The sequence below is a fragment of the Heterodontus francisci genome, chromosome 35 (assembly GCF_036365525.1).
Source record: "Heterodontus francisci isolate sHetFra1 chromosome 35, sHetFra1.hap1, whole genome shotgun sequence".
Taxonomy (NCBI): Eukaryota; Metazoa; Chordata; class Chondrichthyes; order Heterodontiformes; family Heterodontidae; genus Heterodontus; species Heterodontus francisci.
Window position 1 is genome coordinate 48,042,158 of NC_090405.1, and position 19,066 is coordinate 48,061,223.

The window sequence follows — 19,066 nt, forward strand, 5'->3', positions numbered from 1 at the left end:
CAAACCTCCCATCCTCCCTCTTGCCCCCCCCTCCCCCACCTCCAAACAGTCTCCCTCACTCCCCACTATTAATAACTTGACATAAGAACATAAGAAACAGGTGCAGGAGTAGGCCACACAGCCCCTCGTGTCTGCTCTGCCATGCAATAAGATCACGGCTGATCTTCCATCTGAACTCCACCTTCCTGCATAATCCCCACATCCCTTCATTCTCTTAGTGCCCAAACATCTATCTATCTCAGTCTTGAATATACTCAAAGACTGAACATCCACGGCTCTCTGGGATAGGGAATCCCAAAGAATCACAACTCTTGTCAGGCCCAAACCTCCCCCCACTTCCTTCCTGCCCCAAATAGTGGTGCCACTCCCCACTTTCCAATCACCAATATCGCCCTTCTAAACCCACCCCACTCCTCTGGACAGACTAGAAAAACTGGAGTTGGTGTCCCCAGCGAAGAGGAGGTTAAGGGGAGATTTAATAGAGGTGTTCAAAATTATGAAGCATCTTGATAGAGTAAATAAGGGGAAAATGTTGCCGGTTGGAAAAGGGTCGATAACCAGAGAACACAGATTTAAGATAATTGACAAAAGAACCAGAGAGGAGATCAGGAGAATTTTTTTATGCAGTTTTGGGATCTGGAAAGCAGTGCCTGAAAGGGTGGTGGAAGCAGATTCAATAATACCTTTCAAAAAGGAATTGGATAAATACTTGAAGGGAAAAACGCAGAGCTGTGGGGAAACAGCAGGAGAGTGGAACAGAACGGCACAGCCAATATGATTCTATGACGTGATGTTAAAAGCCCAAACTGTACTTTTAGTGCAGGTAGCAGCTCTACAGCATGCAGGAAGCATCTCCAACCCACCTTTCATCATTCCACAGGTTTCTACTACCCTGATTCTGATTGGCTCCTTCAATTTCTATGCAATATGTCAATGCAGGTCAGTTGAGTGTTGAGTGCAGTGGAGCCCAAGGACTCAATTGGATTACAGTTATAAATGACTGCAAAGGACAGTCGCTTATACATTACTCATATTTCTCTTCCAGCTCTCAGAAATTGGCCAATCTCTGTTGAAAATCACTTGCCAATAACAATGTGCATTTATATAGTAACTTTAATGTAGGAAAATGTCGCAAGGCGCTTTCACAGGAGTTTTATCGGGCAAATTCTGACCCTGAGCCAACATAAGGAGGTATTAGGATAGGCGACTAAAACCTTGGTCAAAGAGGAAGGCATAAAGGAGAGAAGGAGCTAGAGAGGTGGAGAGGTTTAGGGAAGGAATTTCAGAATTAGGACCTAGACAGCTGAGTTGCTTCAATGAACATACGAATTAGGAGCAGGAATAGGCCACTCGACCCCTCGAGCCTGCTCCGCCATTCAATAAGTTCACAGCTGAACAGATTACTCCACATTTCCACCTACCCCCCAATAACCTTCAACCCCCTGGCTTATCAAGAATAAGGAACGAAGGAGGAAGAGGCAGCAACACTGTAATCAAAGTGAAACCAAAGGTTACAAAGATAGCGGGGGAGAATTTCCATCAGGTTCTCCCAATCTTCCTGTGTAACTTTTCATTCTCCGGAGGAACGGTGGGGGGGGCATCTATATCTCCCATGGAAATTCCAGATGATTGTGTTTGTATATAAGCAAGATTAAAGAGGAAGTGACTAAAGTCTCCCTGACTCAACAGGCCCCTTCACATCTCATCATCTGTTCTGGCACACTGCGGTGCCTTGACCTTGACCTTAGTAGGTCACCTACCTGTGGGTGGCCTTGGCTGGTATGATGAAGAACATCAAAAAAGGACCGGTGTAGACTTGGGTACTTTATTGTGGTGACATTAATGCCAGCCAGCCTGGGAGTCTTCATCAATATTGCATCTCTGGTTAAAAAATATATAGCTATATTATTATCTTTACATCTATCATACTTCAAAACATTAATCCGCGAACCATTGTTGATCTTCCCATGAGGTCCTCCTGTGTGGCTCACACTTCACCAGCCAGTTCACAGCTACCAGCACTGCAGCTGCTTGCCAAGGAGGCTTTACAATATTGACACTCATTAAGTCATCCCCCAATTTCCCCTCACTCCTTGTGGGGGAAGGAACTAATCTCTCCTGATACCTGGGCTTAAGTTGGAGCCAGTGAACTCCAGGCAAGGACCCAAGCCATCCCGTCATTGCTTACTGATCCACTCGCAGTCTCTACCACTCTGCTCACCTTTGATGGGCCCTGTGCCTTCACCTCACTTTCTGAATTAACGTACATCAATTCACAAGGAACTATCATAAATATATAATGGTTCTCTGCACAGTAGGCTGTACTGCGTGCACTGATTTTAATTGAACTAAGGCCCATCAAAGATGTGAAAACTAATAAAGAACATGGGATAGATTAATAAGTAATGATGGGTCCCTGCCTGGCAGGTTTCCCAATTTAAGCCCAGTTATTAGAAGATTACATATAGAGAGAGTGCGACAGAGGGAGAGACAAAGAGAGAAAGACACAGAGAGAGAGGAAGGGAGAGATAAAGATATGCTCTGGATACTTGATCCCGGCAAATGGCTGAACTGAATGCTTTATCCAACCGACGACTACAGATGAAGTCAGGTCCTGATTGTAGTTTCACCATCTCCATGGCAATCATTGTAAACGTTAGCGTAGATGTGACTATACTGTGCTCGGGCTCCATGACAACCACTGCCAGTCAGTTGGAACTGCAGAAAGAGTGATCTGGAGAAATCTGGCTGTCAGAAATGGAGTTGATGGGTAAGTAAGGGATCTTGACGTCAGTCAACACCTCACACTCCAATTTTGAGCACTACACTCAATTTAGAGTGGGCACAACAGGGCGTTTCAGAGCAGAGCGTCCAATCCAATAAGGTTCTTTCACATTTGAGCGCTAATGTCAGATTTCACCCTGTCAATTGTGTAGAGATTGTTATAATGTAGACACTTACTTGTAGGATTCATAGTCAGGCACTATTCTAGCCACCGCAAGGAGTGGGCCCACAGGGTCCTTCAGTGGATTCTCCACAGCTCGAAGCAGAACCTGAAAGCAACAATGAAACCACTTACTAATGGTCACTCAGCTAACCAACATGCAGCATCTGTTTCAACCCACTAACCTAGCCTAGACTTCAGAACACGATAATCCTGCCAATTCATCACTAGATGTCCTTCAGCTCATCTACCCCATCTGTTCCTTTAAGAAATGCTTATATATAAGCCCCGATTTTAAGTTGAGGTGTGTTTGGGATGGAAGAGATTTGGAGGAGATGGGAGTTGTCCTCCTACACAGAGTACAGTGGCCATTTTGACTCTCAGGCCTCATTTCAATGGTGAACGGCCTCCTATCTGAGGCCAACAGGAGTGACATCATCACCAGTAGGAGTGGGAATTGGGACGTGAAGGGAGGCCGCTGGGGACCCAAGTGAATGGTGCCCAGCTTAAAGGTAGTGATGGGCCGGGAGATGGGTTACCCTCAGGTACCGGTGCTGGGAGGGAGAGGGAGGACAGAGCCAAGGATTCCTTGCCGGCTCGGGAGAAGCACACAAGGAATCCTCACGAAAAGTTTAAGTAAAAAAGAATACTTACCTTGGCTCTTCTGGCCATCCTGTCAGGTTTTGCTGGCCGCGCAGCACTTGTGACATCATCAAGCCTCGACTGCAGCATGATAAGCAGGACCCCTTGCCTGCCTGGAGCGGGTGACTAACCCACGCCCGAATTCTGCCTGGTCAAAATGGCCAAGGGAGAAACGCAACTCGCCACCCTTAACACCATTTTGAGGAACTGACCGTCCCATTCCCCTCAGCTCTACACTGTGCGTACATTTTTTTTTATGTTTCTGTCTAGACGCTTCCCCCACCGGCCCTCAGTTGGGAATGGCGTTCGGATTTATCCTTGGAATATACAGGCCCAGTTGCTGTGTTAGTGGAGTGATGAACAAATCTTCCCATATTCATTCCTGAGGATCTGGCTCCCTGACTCCGACAGCAACCTTGATAGACCCACAACAGCGTTGGTGCAGAAACTAGGGCCCTCAACAGCATGCATTCCCCATTGGCTCCACAAGTGTGGTATAAAAGGGATGCGACAGGCCACCTTAAGCACTCAGACGGGAGCACTTGATGATGACTGAATCTGTAATGCTTTGAACACCTCGGTTGCCATGGCACTACAGCAATCAGCAGGCGTGGGCATGGGGGTGAGCAGGGGGGGTGGAGGTCTGGAATTACACCACGTATACACACATAAGATTGCACATATTGATCTTAAGCTCCTTCCTCTACCATATTTTCAGGAGTTATTAACATATTTTTTTTTAAATGGGATAAAACATTCACTGAAATAGGGAAGAGAATTCCCGGCCGACACATTAAGTGGGCATACTTTAATAACCCAGAAAGCACTTTCAGGATCAGAACAATTAGCAGACACACTAAAAACTTCATATCTGCATACATTAATATTAATGTCCTTTGAGTGACAAACGCTCAGTTCAGCTTTCTAAATACACATTTAGAGTCATTGCATCTGTAAGTAAGGTCGTTTTTTAAAGTAAATGCTATTATGGAGAAATGGAGAAATGTAGGTAACCACAGGGGACACCCCCACCCCCAGATTCACATCAGAATTCTTTCCGTCATTATTTTTGTTTAAAGACAAACGTGTGTTTTTTTTTTGTCACACACATTTCCGGTCCCACCTCAAAGCCGGTGAAAGTGAAGCTTTCTTGACGAGGAATGATGCTGCCTTTTCGAACGATGGTGATGTACAATCGAACACCAGACGGGATATTGGGGTGGGGCTGCAGTTTGGGCAAAGAGGCACAGAAGAAAAATCACCATGAATCAGACACCAATAAACACAGGAACTGATCCCAGTACAAGTTTCAATAGGAGAGCCCCATAGTGACAATCTAGGATGAAGGAGTCTCAAAGGTGATTTAAACCAACATGTGCTCATTGACACACATACCACAAGGAGTGTTTGAGGGGAATAGCATAGATGCATTTAAGGGAAAGCTAGTTAAGTACATAAGGGAGAAAGGGATAGAAGGATATACTGATAGGGTGAGATGAAGTAAGGTGGGAGGAGGCTCATGTGGAGCACAAACACCGGAATAGAGCAGTTGGGCCAAATGGTCTGTTTCTGTGCTGAACATGCTGTGCAATTATAAATCAGACTGGGCCTGTTCAATCACACCCAAATCATTGTAATCTGGAAAATGTAGTTTTTAAATTTTCTGTAAGACCCCTCTGTAAATATGAACTCAGACACACTGCAGTTAGGCACAGAATCCATGCAATGATCATCACCTGAAAAAGAGAGATGCATTAAAGCATTAGCTGGCATTAACACACGATCATTAACATCACAAACATCCCAACGTGTTTCACAAAGGAGAACTGCACAGCAGGGAGGAGAATGAAGGAGAGGTTAGGACAGCACTGCACTCTCACTATGCTCCCTGACCAAAGCGATGGCAGTTAGAGTGGCAAGGTTTGGGAAGAAAGTTCCAGAATGTGCGGCCAAGACTGCTGAAGGGAGAGAAGAATGCACAGGAATCCCGAATCGGAAGACCGAAGGGTGGGAGGCTGGACATTGAACTGAAGGAGGACGCAGAGGTCAGGAAGGAATTTGTAAGAGTGGGTGGGGTTTGTGAATTTTGGATTCAGTGTGTTGGTGGATGGGGGAATCAGAGAGATCAGGAGAGATGGGCAATTAAACTTTATATGGGACTGCGGCAGAGGGGTCAATGTGCACCTGTCATCAGTATTTCCTCCTTCTCTTTCTGATTTTACCAAAGCTACCTTGCACTTTAGAGGGATACCTTTGGCAGGTCATTTTCAATGGGACGGACAGGTTTCATGCCAGGGAACATTGCCTGCTCATTGTAGAACCCACCCAAATTTCTATTGGAACATTGTGCTCTATTCTACATCAATTGACAGCTACATTCCGACATTCCCTAGAGGTGGTCAAAAGCAGCACTCCCTGTACCTCAACTACACAGGACAGAGATGGATTCCATACCTTTCCTAATGTACATGGGTCCCTGTTTCACCACACTAGATCCTTTAACGACTGGAGACAGTCTACTTCTCTCTAGCCTGTCCTATCCTTACATAATTTTAAACACTTCTATCATATTACCCCCAAAAGAAAGAACAGGACAAAAGATCTTGAACTTATATAGCGCCTTTCACGACTTCAAGATGCCCAAAGCACTTCAGAGCCAATGAAGTACTTTTGAAGTGTTGCAACTGTTGTAATGTAGGAAATACAGCAGCCAATCTGTGCACAGCAAGCTCCCACAAACAGCAATGAGGTAAGTGACCAGATCTTCTGCTTTTAGTGATAGAAACATAGAAGCAGGAGTAGGCCATTCGGCCCTTCGAGCCTGCTCCGCCATTCATTATGATCATGGCTGATCATCCAACTCAGTAACCTGTTCCCGCTTTCCCCCAATACCCTTTGATCCCTTTAGACCCAAGAGCTATATCTAACTCCTTCTTGAAAACATACAATGTTTTGGCCTCAACTGCTTTCTGTGGTAGTGAATTCCACAGGCTCACCACTGGGTGAAGAAATTTCTCCTCATCTCAGTCCTGAAAGGTTTACCCAGTATCCTTAGACTATGACCCCTGGTTCTGAACTCCCCCACCAACGGGAACATCCTTCCTGCATCTACCCTGTCAATTCCTGTTAGAATTTTATAGGTTTCTATGAGAACCTCCCTCACTCTTCTGAACTCCAGCAAATATAATCCTAACCGTCTCAATCTCTCCTCATATGTCAGTCCTGCCATCCCAGGAATCAGTCTGGTAAACCTTTGCTGAACTCCCTCTATAGCAAGAACATCCTTCCTCAGATAAGGAGACCAAAACTGCACACAATATTCCAGGTGTGGCCTCACCAAGGCCCTGTATAATTGCAGCAAGACATCCCTGCTCCTGTACTCGAATCTTCTCGCTATGAAGGCCAACGTACCATTTGCCTTTTTTACCACCTGTTGCATCTGAACGCTTACCTTCAGCAACTGGTGTACGAGAACACCCAGGTCACGCTGCATATTCCCCTCTCTCAGTTTATAGCCATTCAGATAATAATCTGCCTTCCTGTTTTTGCTACCAAAGTGGATAACCTCACATTTATCCACATTATACTGCATCTGCCATGCATTTCCCCACTCACTCAACTTGTCCAAATCACCCTGAAGCCTCTTTGCATCCTCCTCACAACTCACCCTCCCACCCAATTTTGTGTCATCTGCAAATTTGGAGATATTACATTTAGTTCCCTCATCTAAATCATTAATGTATATAGTGAATAGTTGGTGTCCTAACACCGATCCCTGCTGTACCCCACTAGTCACTGCCTGCCATTCGGAAAAAGACCCATTTATTCCTACTCTTTGTTTTCTGTTTGCCAACCAATTTTCTATCCATCGCAATACACTACCCCCAATCCATGCGCTTTAATTTTACACGCTAATCTCTTATGTGGGACTTTGTCAAAAGCCTTCTGAAAGTCCAAATAAACCATATCCACTGGCTGTCCCTCATCAACTCCACTAGTTACACCCTCAAAGAATTCTAGTAGATTTGTCAAGCATGATTTCCCTTTCGTAAATCCATGCTGACTCTGCCCAATTCTACCACTGTTCTCTAAGTTAGTTAGTTAGTTAGAGATACAGCACTGAAACAGGCCCTTCGGCCCACCGAGTCTGTGCCGACCATCAACCACCCATTTATACTAATCCTACACTAATTCCATATTCCTACCACATCCCCACCTGTCCCTATATTTCCCTACCACCTACCTATACTAGGGACAATTTATAATAGCCAATTGACCTATCAACCTGCAAGTCTTTGGCATGTGGGAAGAAACCGGAGCACCTGGAGGAAACCCACGCAGACACAGGGAGAACTTGCAAATTCCACACAGGCAGTACCCAGAATTGAACCCGGGTCGCTGGAGCTGTGAGGCTGCGGTGCTAACCACTGCGCCACTGTGCCGCAAGTGCTCTACTATAAAATCTTTGATAATGGACTCTAGAATTTTCCCCACTACCGACGTCACGCTGACTGGTCTATAATTCCCTGCTTTCTCTCCACCTCCCTTTTTAAATAGTGGGGTTACATTAGCTACCCTCCAATCTGTAGGAACTGTTCCAGAATCTATAGAATCTTGGAAGATGACCACCAATGCATCCACCAGTTCTAGGGCCACATCCTTAAGTACTCTGGGATGCGTACCATCAGGCCCTGGGGATTTATCGGCCTTCAATCCCATCAATTTCCCCAACACCATTTCTCTACTAATACTGATTTCTTTCAGTTCCTCTCTCTCACTAAACCCTGTGTTCCCCAACATTTCAGGTTTGATATTTGTGTCTTCCTTTGTGAAGACAGAACCAAAGTATGCATTTAGTTGGTCAGCCATTTCTTTGTTCCCCATAATAAATTCCCTGTTTCTGACTGTAAGGGACCTACATTTGTCTTCACTCATCTTTTTCTCTTCACATACCTATAAAAACATTTACAGTCAGTTTTTATGTTCCCCGCAAGCTTACTCTCCTACTCTATTTTCCCCTTCTTAATCAATCCCTTGGTCCTCCTTTGCTAAATTCTAAACTGCTCCCAATCCTCAGGTCTGTTGTTTTTTCTGGCAAATCTATATGCACCTTCCTTGGATCTAATGCTATTTCTAATTTCCCTTGTAAGCCATGGTTTGGCTACCTTTCCCATTTTACTTCAGCGCCAGACAGGAATAAACAATTGTTGCAGTTCATCCATGCGCTCTTTGAATGTTTGCCATTGCCTATTCACTATCATCCTTTTAAGTAACGTTTCCCAATCCGTCATGGCCAACTCGCGCCTCATACCTTTGTAGTTTCCTTTATTAAAAATCAGGGCCCTAGTCTCAGAATCAACTACGTCACTCTCCAGCTTGATGAAGAATTCTATCATATTATGGTCGCTCGTCCCCAAGGGGTCTCACAGCACTAGATTGGCAATTATTCCTCTCTCATTTCACAATACCCAGTCGAGGATGGCCTCTTCTCTAGTTGGTTGATGGATAGTTATTGGCCAAGTGCCAGGCAATGACCATCTCCAACAAGAGAGAATCGAACCACCTCCCCTTGACATTCAACGGCATTACCATCGCTGAATCCCCCACTATCAAGATCCTAGGGGCTACCATTGACCAGAAACTGAACTGGAGTAGCCATATAAATACCGTGGCTACAAGAGCAGGTCAGAGACTTGGAATCCTGAGGCGAGTAACTCACCTCCTGACTCCCCAAAGCCTGTCCACCATCTACAAGGCACAAGTCAGGAGTGTGATGGAATATTCTCCACTTGCCTGGATGGGTGCAGTTCCAACAACCCTCAAGAAGCTCGACACCATCCAGGACAAAGCAGCCTGCTTGATTTGCACACCATCTACAAACATTCACTCCCTCCACTACCGACGCACAGTAGCAGCAATGTGTACCATCTACAAGATGCACTGCAGCAATGCACCAAGGCTCCTTAGACAGCACCTTCCAAACCCGCGACCTCTACCAACAAGAAGGACAAGGGCAGCAAATACATGGGAACACCACCACCTGCAAGTCCCCGTCCAAGTCACACACCATCCTGACTTGGAACTATTTCGCTGTTCCTTCACAGTCGCTGGGTCAAAATCCTGGAACTCCCTTCCTAACAGCATTGTGAGTCTACCTACCCCAAATGGACTGCAGCAGTTCAAGAAGGCAGCTCACCACCACCTTCTCAAGGGCAATTAGGGATGGGCAATAAATGCTGGCCTGGCCAGTGATGCCCACATTCCGTGAATGAATAAAAAAAAGTCAGCTGAGGGAACTCCACTACTCTTCCTCCAATAGTGCTGTGGAATCTTTTACATCCACCTACCTGTATCAATTCGACGTGGTAATGATGAAACATCTGCAGGTAGGTGACGGGTATGTGGTAGCTGGCCAACAGCTCCTTGGTTCTGCTGTCTGCGATGTCCAGGATCACCACTGTGGAAGGATGAGAAAAAGGCAAGGCAATAGGCTCAGTTTTCAATCGACTAAGGTTCAGAGGTGGGTGTGCCCACAATTTCATGCTACCGGTTGCTGTGCCAGTCTGCCGCTCTGAGCTTGCCTCCAGCTTTTCTCAGTGAGGCAGCTTCTGGGAGGTGACGGCTCACCTCCACCCACCATTAAGGCCAATTAAAGTACCCATTGGGGCACTCATCACACGCTGTCTGGCCACCTGGTGAGGCTGAAGCCCGGCGGTTGGATTGAGGCAGCCTCCCAGCAGCAGGCCAGGGGGCTAATGATGCCCCCCACCACCACCCCCCCCCCCCCACCCCACTCCCACCAGTGTCACAGATTCCCCTCCACAATGATGGCCTGGCAGCTGTGGCCACACTTTATTTTTTAACTTTCTAAACATCTTGAGGTGCCATCTCGAGCTCTCACCTGTATCGGCAGTGCCCATCTGTTCCAGAGCCTTGGATGCTCCCATTAGCCTTCCCAACTGCGGAGCCCCCCGCCCCCCCCCCACACCCCCCCCCCCCTCTCCTCATGCCTTAATTGGATGGGGCTCCCGGAGGCAGCCTCTTAATTGGCCGTCTCCTGGAAAATTCCGTGCAGGGTCCCACCATGGCCACTTCCAGCTTCCCAACCCGGAATTCAGCCCAGAGTCAGGATCAGGACCCTGAAACTAAATTCCAGCTACAATCCTGTGTTTCGATCACAAACTAAACACTGTGCAATAAGCAAAATGTGAAGCTGCACACACTTAAATCTTTACACACTTTAGGAAGGATGTGAGGGTCTTTGAGAGGGTGTAGAGGAGATTTACTAGAATGGTTCCAGGGATGGGGGATTTTAGTTGCAGGGCTAGGTTGGAAAAGCTGGGGTTGTTCTCCCCGGAGCAAAGGAGATTGAGGAGAGATTTAAGAGAAGTGTACAAGGCTTAGACAAGGCTAAGCCTTATGACAGGCTTAGATAAGTCAGACAAGGAAAACTATTCTCATTAACTAATGGTACAAGGACTAGGGGATACAGATTGAAGGTTTTGGGCATGAGATACAGGAGGATTATGAGGAAGAACTTTTTTTACGCAGTGGGTGGTAATGACCTGGAACTCTCTGCACACAGTGGGGTGGAAGCGGAGATGGTCAATGACTTCAAAAGGAAATTGGATGGCCACTTGAAGGAAATAGACTTACAGGGCTATGGGGATTGATTGGGGGAGTGGAACTGACTGAAAAGCTCTGTGGAGAGCTGGCATGGACTTGATGGACCGAATGGCCTCCTTCTCTGCTGTAAAAGTCTCTCTAACGCTCTTTAACCAAGGAGATGGTAGGAAGGTAAAATTTGTACGACTATCTTGGACACGGGGTCAAAAACTTGCCGTTCATTAAAAGTTAAGTGTTACATATTCACGGCCAGCACTGAGATTACAAAGGATGCCTGGCTATACATTAAAGGCAGTTGAGTCCAGATGTCAATGCAAATATATGAAAACGATGAGTAGGAAAAGAGTAGCTGGTTCATCAAGCCCATCCCAAACCCAACCTCGCATCACAATTTCACCCTTTTTATATCTTTCAAACTTCATTTGACATTATCTTGATGAACTTTGCACCAGATTTCACCACCCAATTATCAAGAAATTCCTGGTGTTCCAAATATTTATCTCGCTACTCCGTGGTCCCAAGGCAAACAGACTATGTTTGGGGTTAGCCAGGCATACAGTGTATGATTATGGTTAGTTACAGATAACTTAATCTCTAATTGTGAACAGTGTGTGACCTGGCTTAGAAGCAGATGCTCACGACCTCTGTACAGTAATTGTCCTGTATTGTATAATTGTATTTGCATTTCCTTACTCCATGAAGTGTCAGTGTTTCCAATTAGATTAAGTATACATTGTATTTACAGCCCGAAATACAGGCCATTCGGCCCAGCATGTTCATGCTGGTGCTTATGCTCCATACTAGCCTTAACAATCAGAGCCTGACAATGCATCCAGTAAGCAACCAGTTAGATCCAGACTGCAAAAGCCAAGGATCAAAATGAGTTTGCAAATGAGCATAAAATGCTGAACGCTATGTTATTAACCTCATTCGGATTTGTTTTCTCATGACACGTTGAATACCCTGAAACAAATTCAACGATACATCGTCTACAAAAACTGCAAACATGAATATCTGTTTCCCCTCCACACAAGCCCGGAAGTTATTTTTTATCACGGCAAAGGATGCGAAACCACCGAAACGAGCTCTTAACACATGGAATTTACTTCTGGACAAGACGGCAAAGCACAGACAATGGGCTGAAATTGACGCTGGCGGACATAAACAATGGGGTGAGCCGCAATTGGCGGAGGCGCCACGGTATGAAGCGCTGTGGCTCGCTTAAATAGCTGGGGCAGATGGCTCCGCCCCCCCCCCTGACCTCCCCCCTGCCAATGACACGAAGGGGGCAGGCGGATCATCCCCAGCAATTGTGTCAGCTGCCTTCGCGCAGGCGCTGACACCATTTTTAAAGGGCGTCGAGCCCTAACTTCCAATTTAAACATTTAAAGGTACGTTTAATGTAAAAAATTTAAATTGCTCCTCTCCCAATGCCCCCCCTCCACAATAGCCATAAAATTCATTACCTACCCTCTCCCCACCCCCCAAAACACTTCCCCTGCCCACCTGACCTTCCCCCCCACCACTCCCCTCGCCCCAAGTTCATGAACCTTAAACTCTAACCCTTCCCACCATCCCCTAAACCAATGATATTAGTTTGACCCCACTTCCCCGGCAACCCCCCCACACACGGAAAAACTTACCTGCTCCGCCCTCCCCACCAGTGTTCCGCCTCGGATTCTCGGACAGGCATCCAAAGGCACGGGAGTGCTGGCCAGCCGCACCAATAACGCAACGGGACGGAAGGCGGAGGCGAGAAGGTAATTAATTCCTTCATTTAAATTAATTTGCATATTTAAATTTGGCCCCCGTCGCCGAGCGGCCGGGGTGTGGGTGGGATTGGGGTGGGGGAGTGGCGCCACGAGGCGTCGCTGTTGCCGGCAATATCGGGCCAGGCCTTCCCGGCGTCGAGACCCCATGGCGGGCCTTCCCTCAAAGACATTTACCGCACCCCCTGCCCCCCCCACCACTCCCCCGCCACAACTCCCGAAGTCAGGGAATCGGTGAAATTCAGCCCAATATCAACAAAACAACAACTTGAGAATGAATACTTCAAAGAATGAATCAAAAAAATGAGCAAGCTTTTACAAGGCAGCAAGTTAACAACAATAACTAGCATTTATGTAGCGCCTTTTTTTGTAGCAATAACTCCCAAGGCACTTTACAGCAGTGTTATCAATCTGAATTTGACACTGAGCCACTGAAGGAGATATCAGGCAGGTAGCCAAAAGCTAGGCCAAAGAGGTAGGTTATGTGGAGTGTCTTAAAGGAGGACAGGGAGAGGTGGAGAGACAGAGAGGTTTGAGGAGGGAATTGCAGAGCTTCGGACCCAGGGAGCTGAAGACGCAGCCACCAATGGTGGACAGACGAAAATCAGGGATTATGCAAGAGGCCAGAATTGGAAGGAGCACAGAGATCTAGGGGGGCTGGAGGGTGGTACAGAGTTAGGGAGGGGTGAGGCCATGGAGGTGTTTGGAAACAAGGATGAGAATCTTAAAATTGAGGTGTTGCCGTACCGGGAGCCAAGGTCAGTGAGCACAGGGGTGATGGGTGAACAGGACATGATGCGAGTTAAACTACAGGCAGCAGAGTTTTGGATGAGTACAAGTTTATGCAGGATGGAACTATTGAGGTAACTAACGATTTCAATATGTCTTAACTTCAGAGACACAGAAACATAGGAAGACGTTCACTGTGCCTCACCTGATATTTTGTTAGTCATGGCTAGTTAGTAAGGGTGTGGTAGTATAGTGATTATGTTACTGGACTAGTAATCCTGAGGCCTAGATACTAATGTTCTTGAGAGTTGAGTTCAAATCCCTTTGTAGTAGCTGGGGGAATTCAAACTTATAGGGGCGGCACAGTGACGCAGTGGTTAGCACCGCAGCCTCACAGCTCCAGCAACCCGGGTTCAATTCTGGGTACTGCCTATGCGGAGTTTGCATGTTCTCCCTGTGTCTGCGTGGGTTTTCGCCGGGTGCTTCGGTTTCCTCCCACTGCCAAAGACTTGCAGGTTGATAGGTAAATTGGCCATTATAAATTACCCCTGGCATAGGTAGGTGGTAGGGGAATATAGGAACAGGTGGGGATGTGGTAGGGAATATGGGATTAATGTAGGATTAGTATAAATGGGTGGTTGATGGTCAGCACAGACTCAGTGGGCCGAAGGGCCTGTTTCAGTGCTGTACCTCTAAAAATAAAATGGCAGGTCTAATTTTTTTTAATTTCAGTACTTCCTCCCGATCCCTTTCAAGCTTTCATTGTTTTCTGCCATCAGACCTTACCCACCCTTACTGATCTTGGGGATCAGACACTCCCCCACATTCCCACGAACGCAGCAGTAGATTCCTTGCCTGTTTCTGCGGCTGCAGCTGCTCCCTGCCTAACAGGAAGCCAAGTCTGTCAATCAGGCTGCCTTCAGGGCGGAGATCGTATAGAAACAAAAAGACATAATGCTGCGGAGTTAAAACTCCGCAGAATGTGGGGAAAAGTGGACTCACATGTTTCCTGATCAAACCGACCCCCCCCCCCCCACAACCCCCACTTACAAAACCCCTCCCTGTCAATACTGGGGGAAATATTTCAGTGAGCAAGCGGTCAGTCTATGGAACAGACTCCTTCCAGAGACAGTGAGAGACAGTTCATACTGATTCATTCAAATGCAAATTAGATATATCTCCTTCAGAAAATAACACTTTGGGCTCCGGTATGTGAGTAAATTGAGACGTGACGTATAGTAAGTGTAACATGCTCGGGAGGAACAGGTGACTTTCGACCAATGGTTCCCAAAGCTCTTCATCACTGGGGTTTTCTTCATGTCATGTCTGGATCTGTCATAGACTAATTGATAGAGATTGAGCGCTGTGATTAGTCAACAACTCCATTATCGTTGTATCATGTGGCTACAAAGATAGTAGAAGGTAGGCAAGATGGGCTTTGGCCTTTTATCGTCCAGCAATTCCTAAATCCCTAATTTGCACCACAACTGTGCTTCCACTTCTGATCACTGTACTGTCACTCTTTGAGGGTCAGTGAGTTCATATTCTTTGAGCGATGATTTTTTTTCTGGATTTGCTTTTAATCGGCTTACTTCAAATTTTAAGATTGTTTTCATTTGTTTTGCAAACAGATAGAAAATGGGGGTATCGCAAAAGCTGCAAAATATATTTCATTATACAGAAGTCTAAATATGAGTGTCTGTTTTCTCAGTCCCTTTGGTTTGGCGGCTTCTGAATTTATTTGAAAACAATGATTATTTTCCTACTACGCTGAAGACTTTTATCTTGGATCAAGTCTGATGTGGGTCAGCATTGCTTCAAGAAGATATTGAGATCCTCGCACTTTCATCAAGGTTGTTAAGTTGCTCCACTTGTCCTTGTGATGGCCTTTGGGGCTATCATCGATTCTGAACACTGGGAAGGGATTGCTGTGTGGTATTTTCAAGAAACTGTATTACTTCTTAGCTTTATATGAAGAAATTAACCCACATCCTTGAGGCTAACCGACAACGTTGTCCAATACTTTAGCCACATGTGGCAAATTGGGAATCCAGGTATGGCCAATTGCATTTCCGATCAATAAATAAAAAATTAACAGTAGACATCGGTGTTGGGCGTGTGATCTCAATATTCATATTCGGACAGTGTACACATGTGAGCTTTAATCTTTTTTGTGTGTTTGTAGATAAGGGCGGCGCAGTGGTTAGCACCGCAGCCTCACAGCTCCAGCGACCCGGGTTCAAAGGGCGGCACAGTGGCGCAGTGGTTAGCACTGCAGCCTCACAGCTCCAGCGACCCGGGTTCAATTCTGGGTACTGCCTGTGTGGAGTTTGCAAGTTCTCCCTGTGTCTGCGTGGGTTTCCTCCGGGTGCTCCGGTTTCCTCCCAAAAAGACTTGCAGGGTGATAGGTTAATTGGCCATTATAAATTGCCCCTAGTATAGGTAGGTGGCAGGGGAATAGAGGGACAGGTGAGGATCTGGTAGGAATATGGGATTAGTGTAGGATTAGTATAAATGAGTGGTTAATGGTCGGCACAGACTCGGTGGGCCGAAGGGCCTGTTTCAGTGCTGTATCTCTAAATCAAATCAATTCAAAATGGTAAGAAAACAAACAGAGTGAGCAATGTCGTCTGATAGTTGTGAGTGCTTTATCACCTTGGTTACTGACTGGATATTTGTTCAATAAGTATACACACGTGGATTACATTTGCCTGTGTTGTGAGAGTGTGTATGTAAGGTCTTTCATATAGTTAGTGCATGTGCCTAAAACAGTGTTGCTGTAGCTTCATCTGTGGCCAGTCATCAATTTCTGTTGGCAAATCCTGGGCTGGATTTTTATGGGCCCTCCCTGAGGTGGGATCAGAGGCCGGGGGAGCCCATAGAATCGTGATGGGAAGCGGGGGTGGGGGGGGGGTGCCCGTTGTTTAATGATTTTGCCGGGATAGGCTAATGACGGCCTTCCCGCCCAAAGGCCAATTGAGGCCCTTAAGTGGCCTATTAACAACTACTTAAGGGCCTCTACCCACCGCCGCTGGGATTTAACCAGCTGTGGGGGGGCGCCTCTGCCACGATGTGGGGGGGGGGGGGGTCGGTGCTGAGCTGTGATTGGTCAACAGCTCTTGAAGGCAAGATCCCCGTCTTTAAAGGGACAGGGATCCCAGGGCGGAATACTTGGGCAGAAAAAAAACGGAGGATTATTCCATTGAGGGGATGGTGGTGGGGGGGGGGGGTCACAAAAAGGCCGAAGTGGGGATCCCCCAGCCTTTTCTGCCTAGCACTGGGAGCCCTGCCTCCTTCACAAAATCCTAGGCCACTGATTTGAGGCATGTACATAGCTGGGAAAGAACATTTCAGTCCATCGGGCTGGTCCCAAAAGGATATCGTCCTAACCCATTGCCCTACCCAATTAATGCAAATGTTACCTTGGGTGGTACAAGAGCACTTATGTCTCTCCCCAACCTTGCAAATCTAGATCATGGAGAGAGCGCAGAAGACATTTACTGAGATGACACCAGGGAGGAGAGGCTAGAGTTATGAGGAATGAATGGAGAAACCGAGCGCTGTTTCCAGTAGAATGAAAAACCTTAAGTGCAGATCTGATTTGAGAGGGTAGCTCAGAAAAAAATATTTCCGCTGGTCAGTGAGTTGGAAAGTAAATGGCATAAGTTCAAGATTGACAGCAAAAAACAAACAAAAAGATTGTTTAGGGCAGATGCAGGGGATTGTCAAGAGATGGAACATTCTATCAGAAACTTGTGAAAGCAGCACCCATAAAGGCTTTTAAAAAGGGAAGTGGAGAAATGATTGAAAAAGAAACGTTTCGAAGAGTTTGGGGAATGGTGCTAAGTGGATAGTTCTGTCTTGAGGTTGAGTGAGAGTGTCTTGATCTGAAGTCCACTTTGAAGCTTACTTGGACAATGCTGATCTGAGGTTGAGGGTTGAAGCATGTTGAATGAGCGTTGTTCTAAGTTTGGGGTATTGTCCCTACACTGTGCGGGCTCCGTGCTAAATGGGACCTGGGAATATTTAATGCTGTTGCTGATTGGAAGGAGTAAAACTTGCAATTAGCAATCACTAACATCCGTCACGTTAATCAGCTCGAAAGCCACACAGAGTAAAAACAATCAGAGCCCAACTCGGATTTGCATAATTTATGCTCGACCTTTCAGAGCTAGCCCAGAAAACAAAATGGAAGGCTGCCAAAACTCATCCCATTTGGACCACTGAACACAAGATAGACAAAGGTTATCGTCAGTCAGGCATTTAAAGGCCAAAGGCAAAGTGAGTGAAGAACAATTGACGATAGCTGTTAAAAATGGCTGCCACAAAGAAAGGGAGAGACAAGCACATCTCTTAGTTGTTGGGGTCTGAAGTTCTGTTAATGGATGATAAATACCTGGTTGTTCAAGGCAATAGGGTGAACAGGTGTTGGGTGTTAATTAATTAATTGTATTCAAGTGTGTATATATAAAGAAGAGCCAACCAGCACTGGCTGGTGGTGTTGTTTGGAGAGCAGAAGTAAGCTCTGTGGCAAGCAATAAACAATCTCCACCAAAGCATCCTAGTCTCAGCGTCTTCTTCATAAATGGGCTTGGAGATTTCAGTAACATCTTAAAATTTGAACAAAAGACTACTTTGCTGTAGCACCTTTCACAACCTCAGCCCGTCCCAAAGTGCTTTACAGCCAAAGAAATACTTTTTTTGAGGTGTAGCCACCATTGTAATATAGGAAATGCAGCAGCCAATTTGCACACAGCAAGCTCCCACAAACAGAAATGTGCTAATGACCAGATCATCTGATTTAGTGATGCTGCTTGAAGGATAAATATTTGCGAGGACACTGGGGATAACTCCCCTGCTCTTCTATTGAACAGTGTTGTGGGATTTGTTTTTAGAGGTGCCTGAAGGGGCAAGTGGGATCTCAGCTTAACATCTCATTTGAAAGACAGTACTTCACTGGAGTAGCAGACTAGACTTTATAGTGGGATTTGAACTCACGACCTACTGAGTCAGAGGTATGACTGCTACACACTGAGCCACACTTCATTCCTTAAAGGCACATTCTGGAGCTGCTGTCAGTTCCTGAAAGTGCCTAACAGCACAAACAGAATGAATTTTGGACTGCGGTATTGTGTGGGATTTACTTCAAAAGGGGAGGTTAGGGAGGGGAAGTGGTAGAAGTTTCCTCAGCAGCTACTTATTGATTGCAAGTCAAATTGCAAAAGAGAAAAGAGGTAAAAGGAACAACTCTTAATGACTTCAAACATGCACAGATCAAGCAAATGAGGACTAGCTCGACACAAGCCTCCTGCTGTTGCAAAACACCTACAGCTGCTGGTAGGGGATGATGATGGTG

The 19,066-nt window shown here is 46.2% G+C and overlaps 1 protein-coding gene across 10 annotated transcripts in view; it reads right to left on the bottom strand.

Annotated features, from left to right (window-relative positions):
* ccdc33 (coiled-coil domain containing 33) overlaps positions 1-19,066 on the bottom strand; it is a 304,008-nt gene that overhangs the window by 139,106 nt on the left and 145,836 nt on the right. For all 10 annotated transcript variants that reach the window (XM_068015481.1, XM_068015480.1, XM_068015479.1 and 7 more), the window contains 4 exons: positions 9,934-10,043; positions 4,710-4,811; positions 2,962-3,053; positions 1,761-1,881 (listed from right to left, as the gene is read on the bottom strand). In XM_068015481.1, coding sequence (XP_067871582.1) covers positions 1,761-1,881; positions 2,962-3,053; positions 4,710-4,811; positions 9,934-10,043 — 425 coding nt within the window. The remainder of the gene's footprint in view (positions 1-1,760; positions 1,882-2,961; positions 3,054-4,709; positions 4,812-9,933; positions 10,044-19,066) is intronic.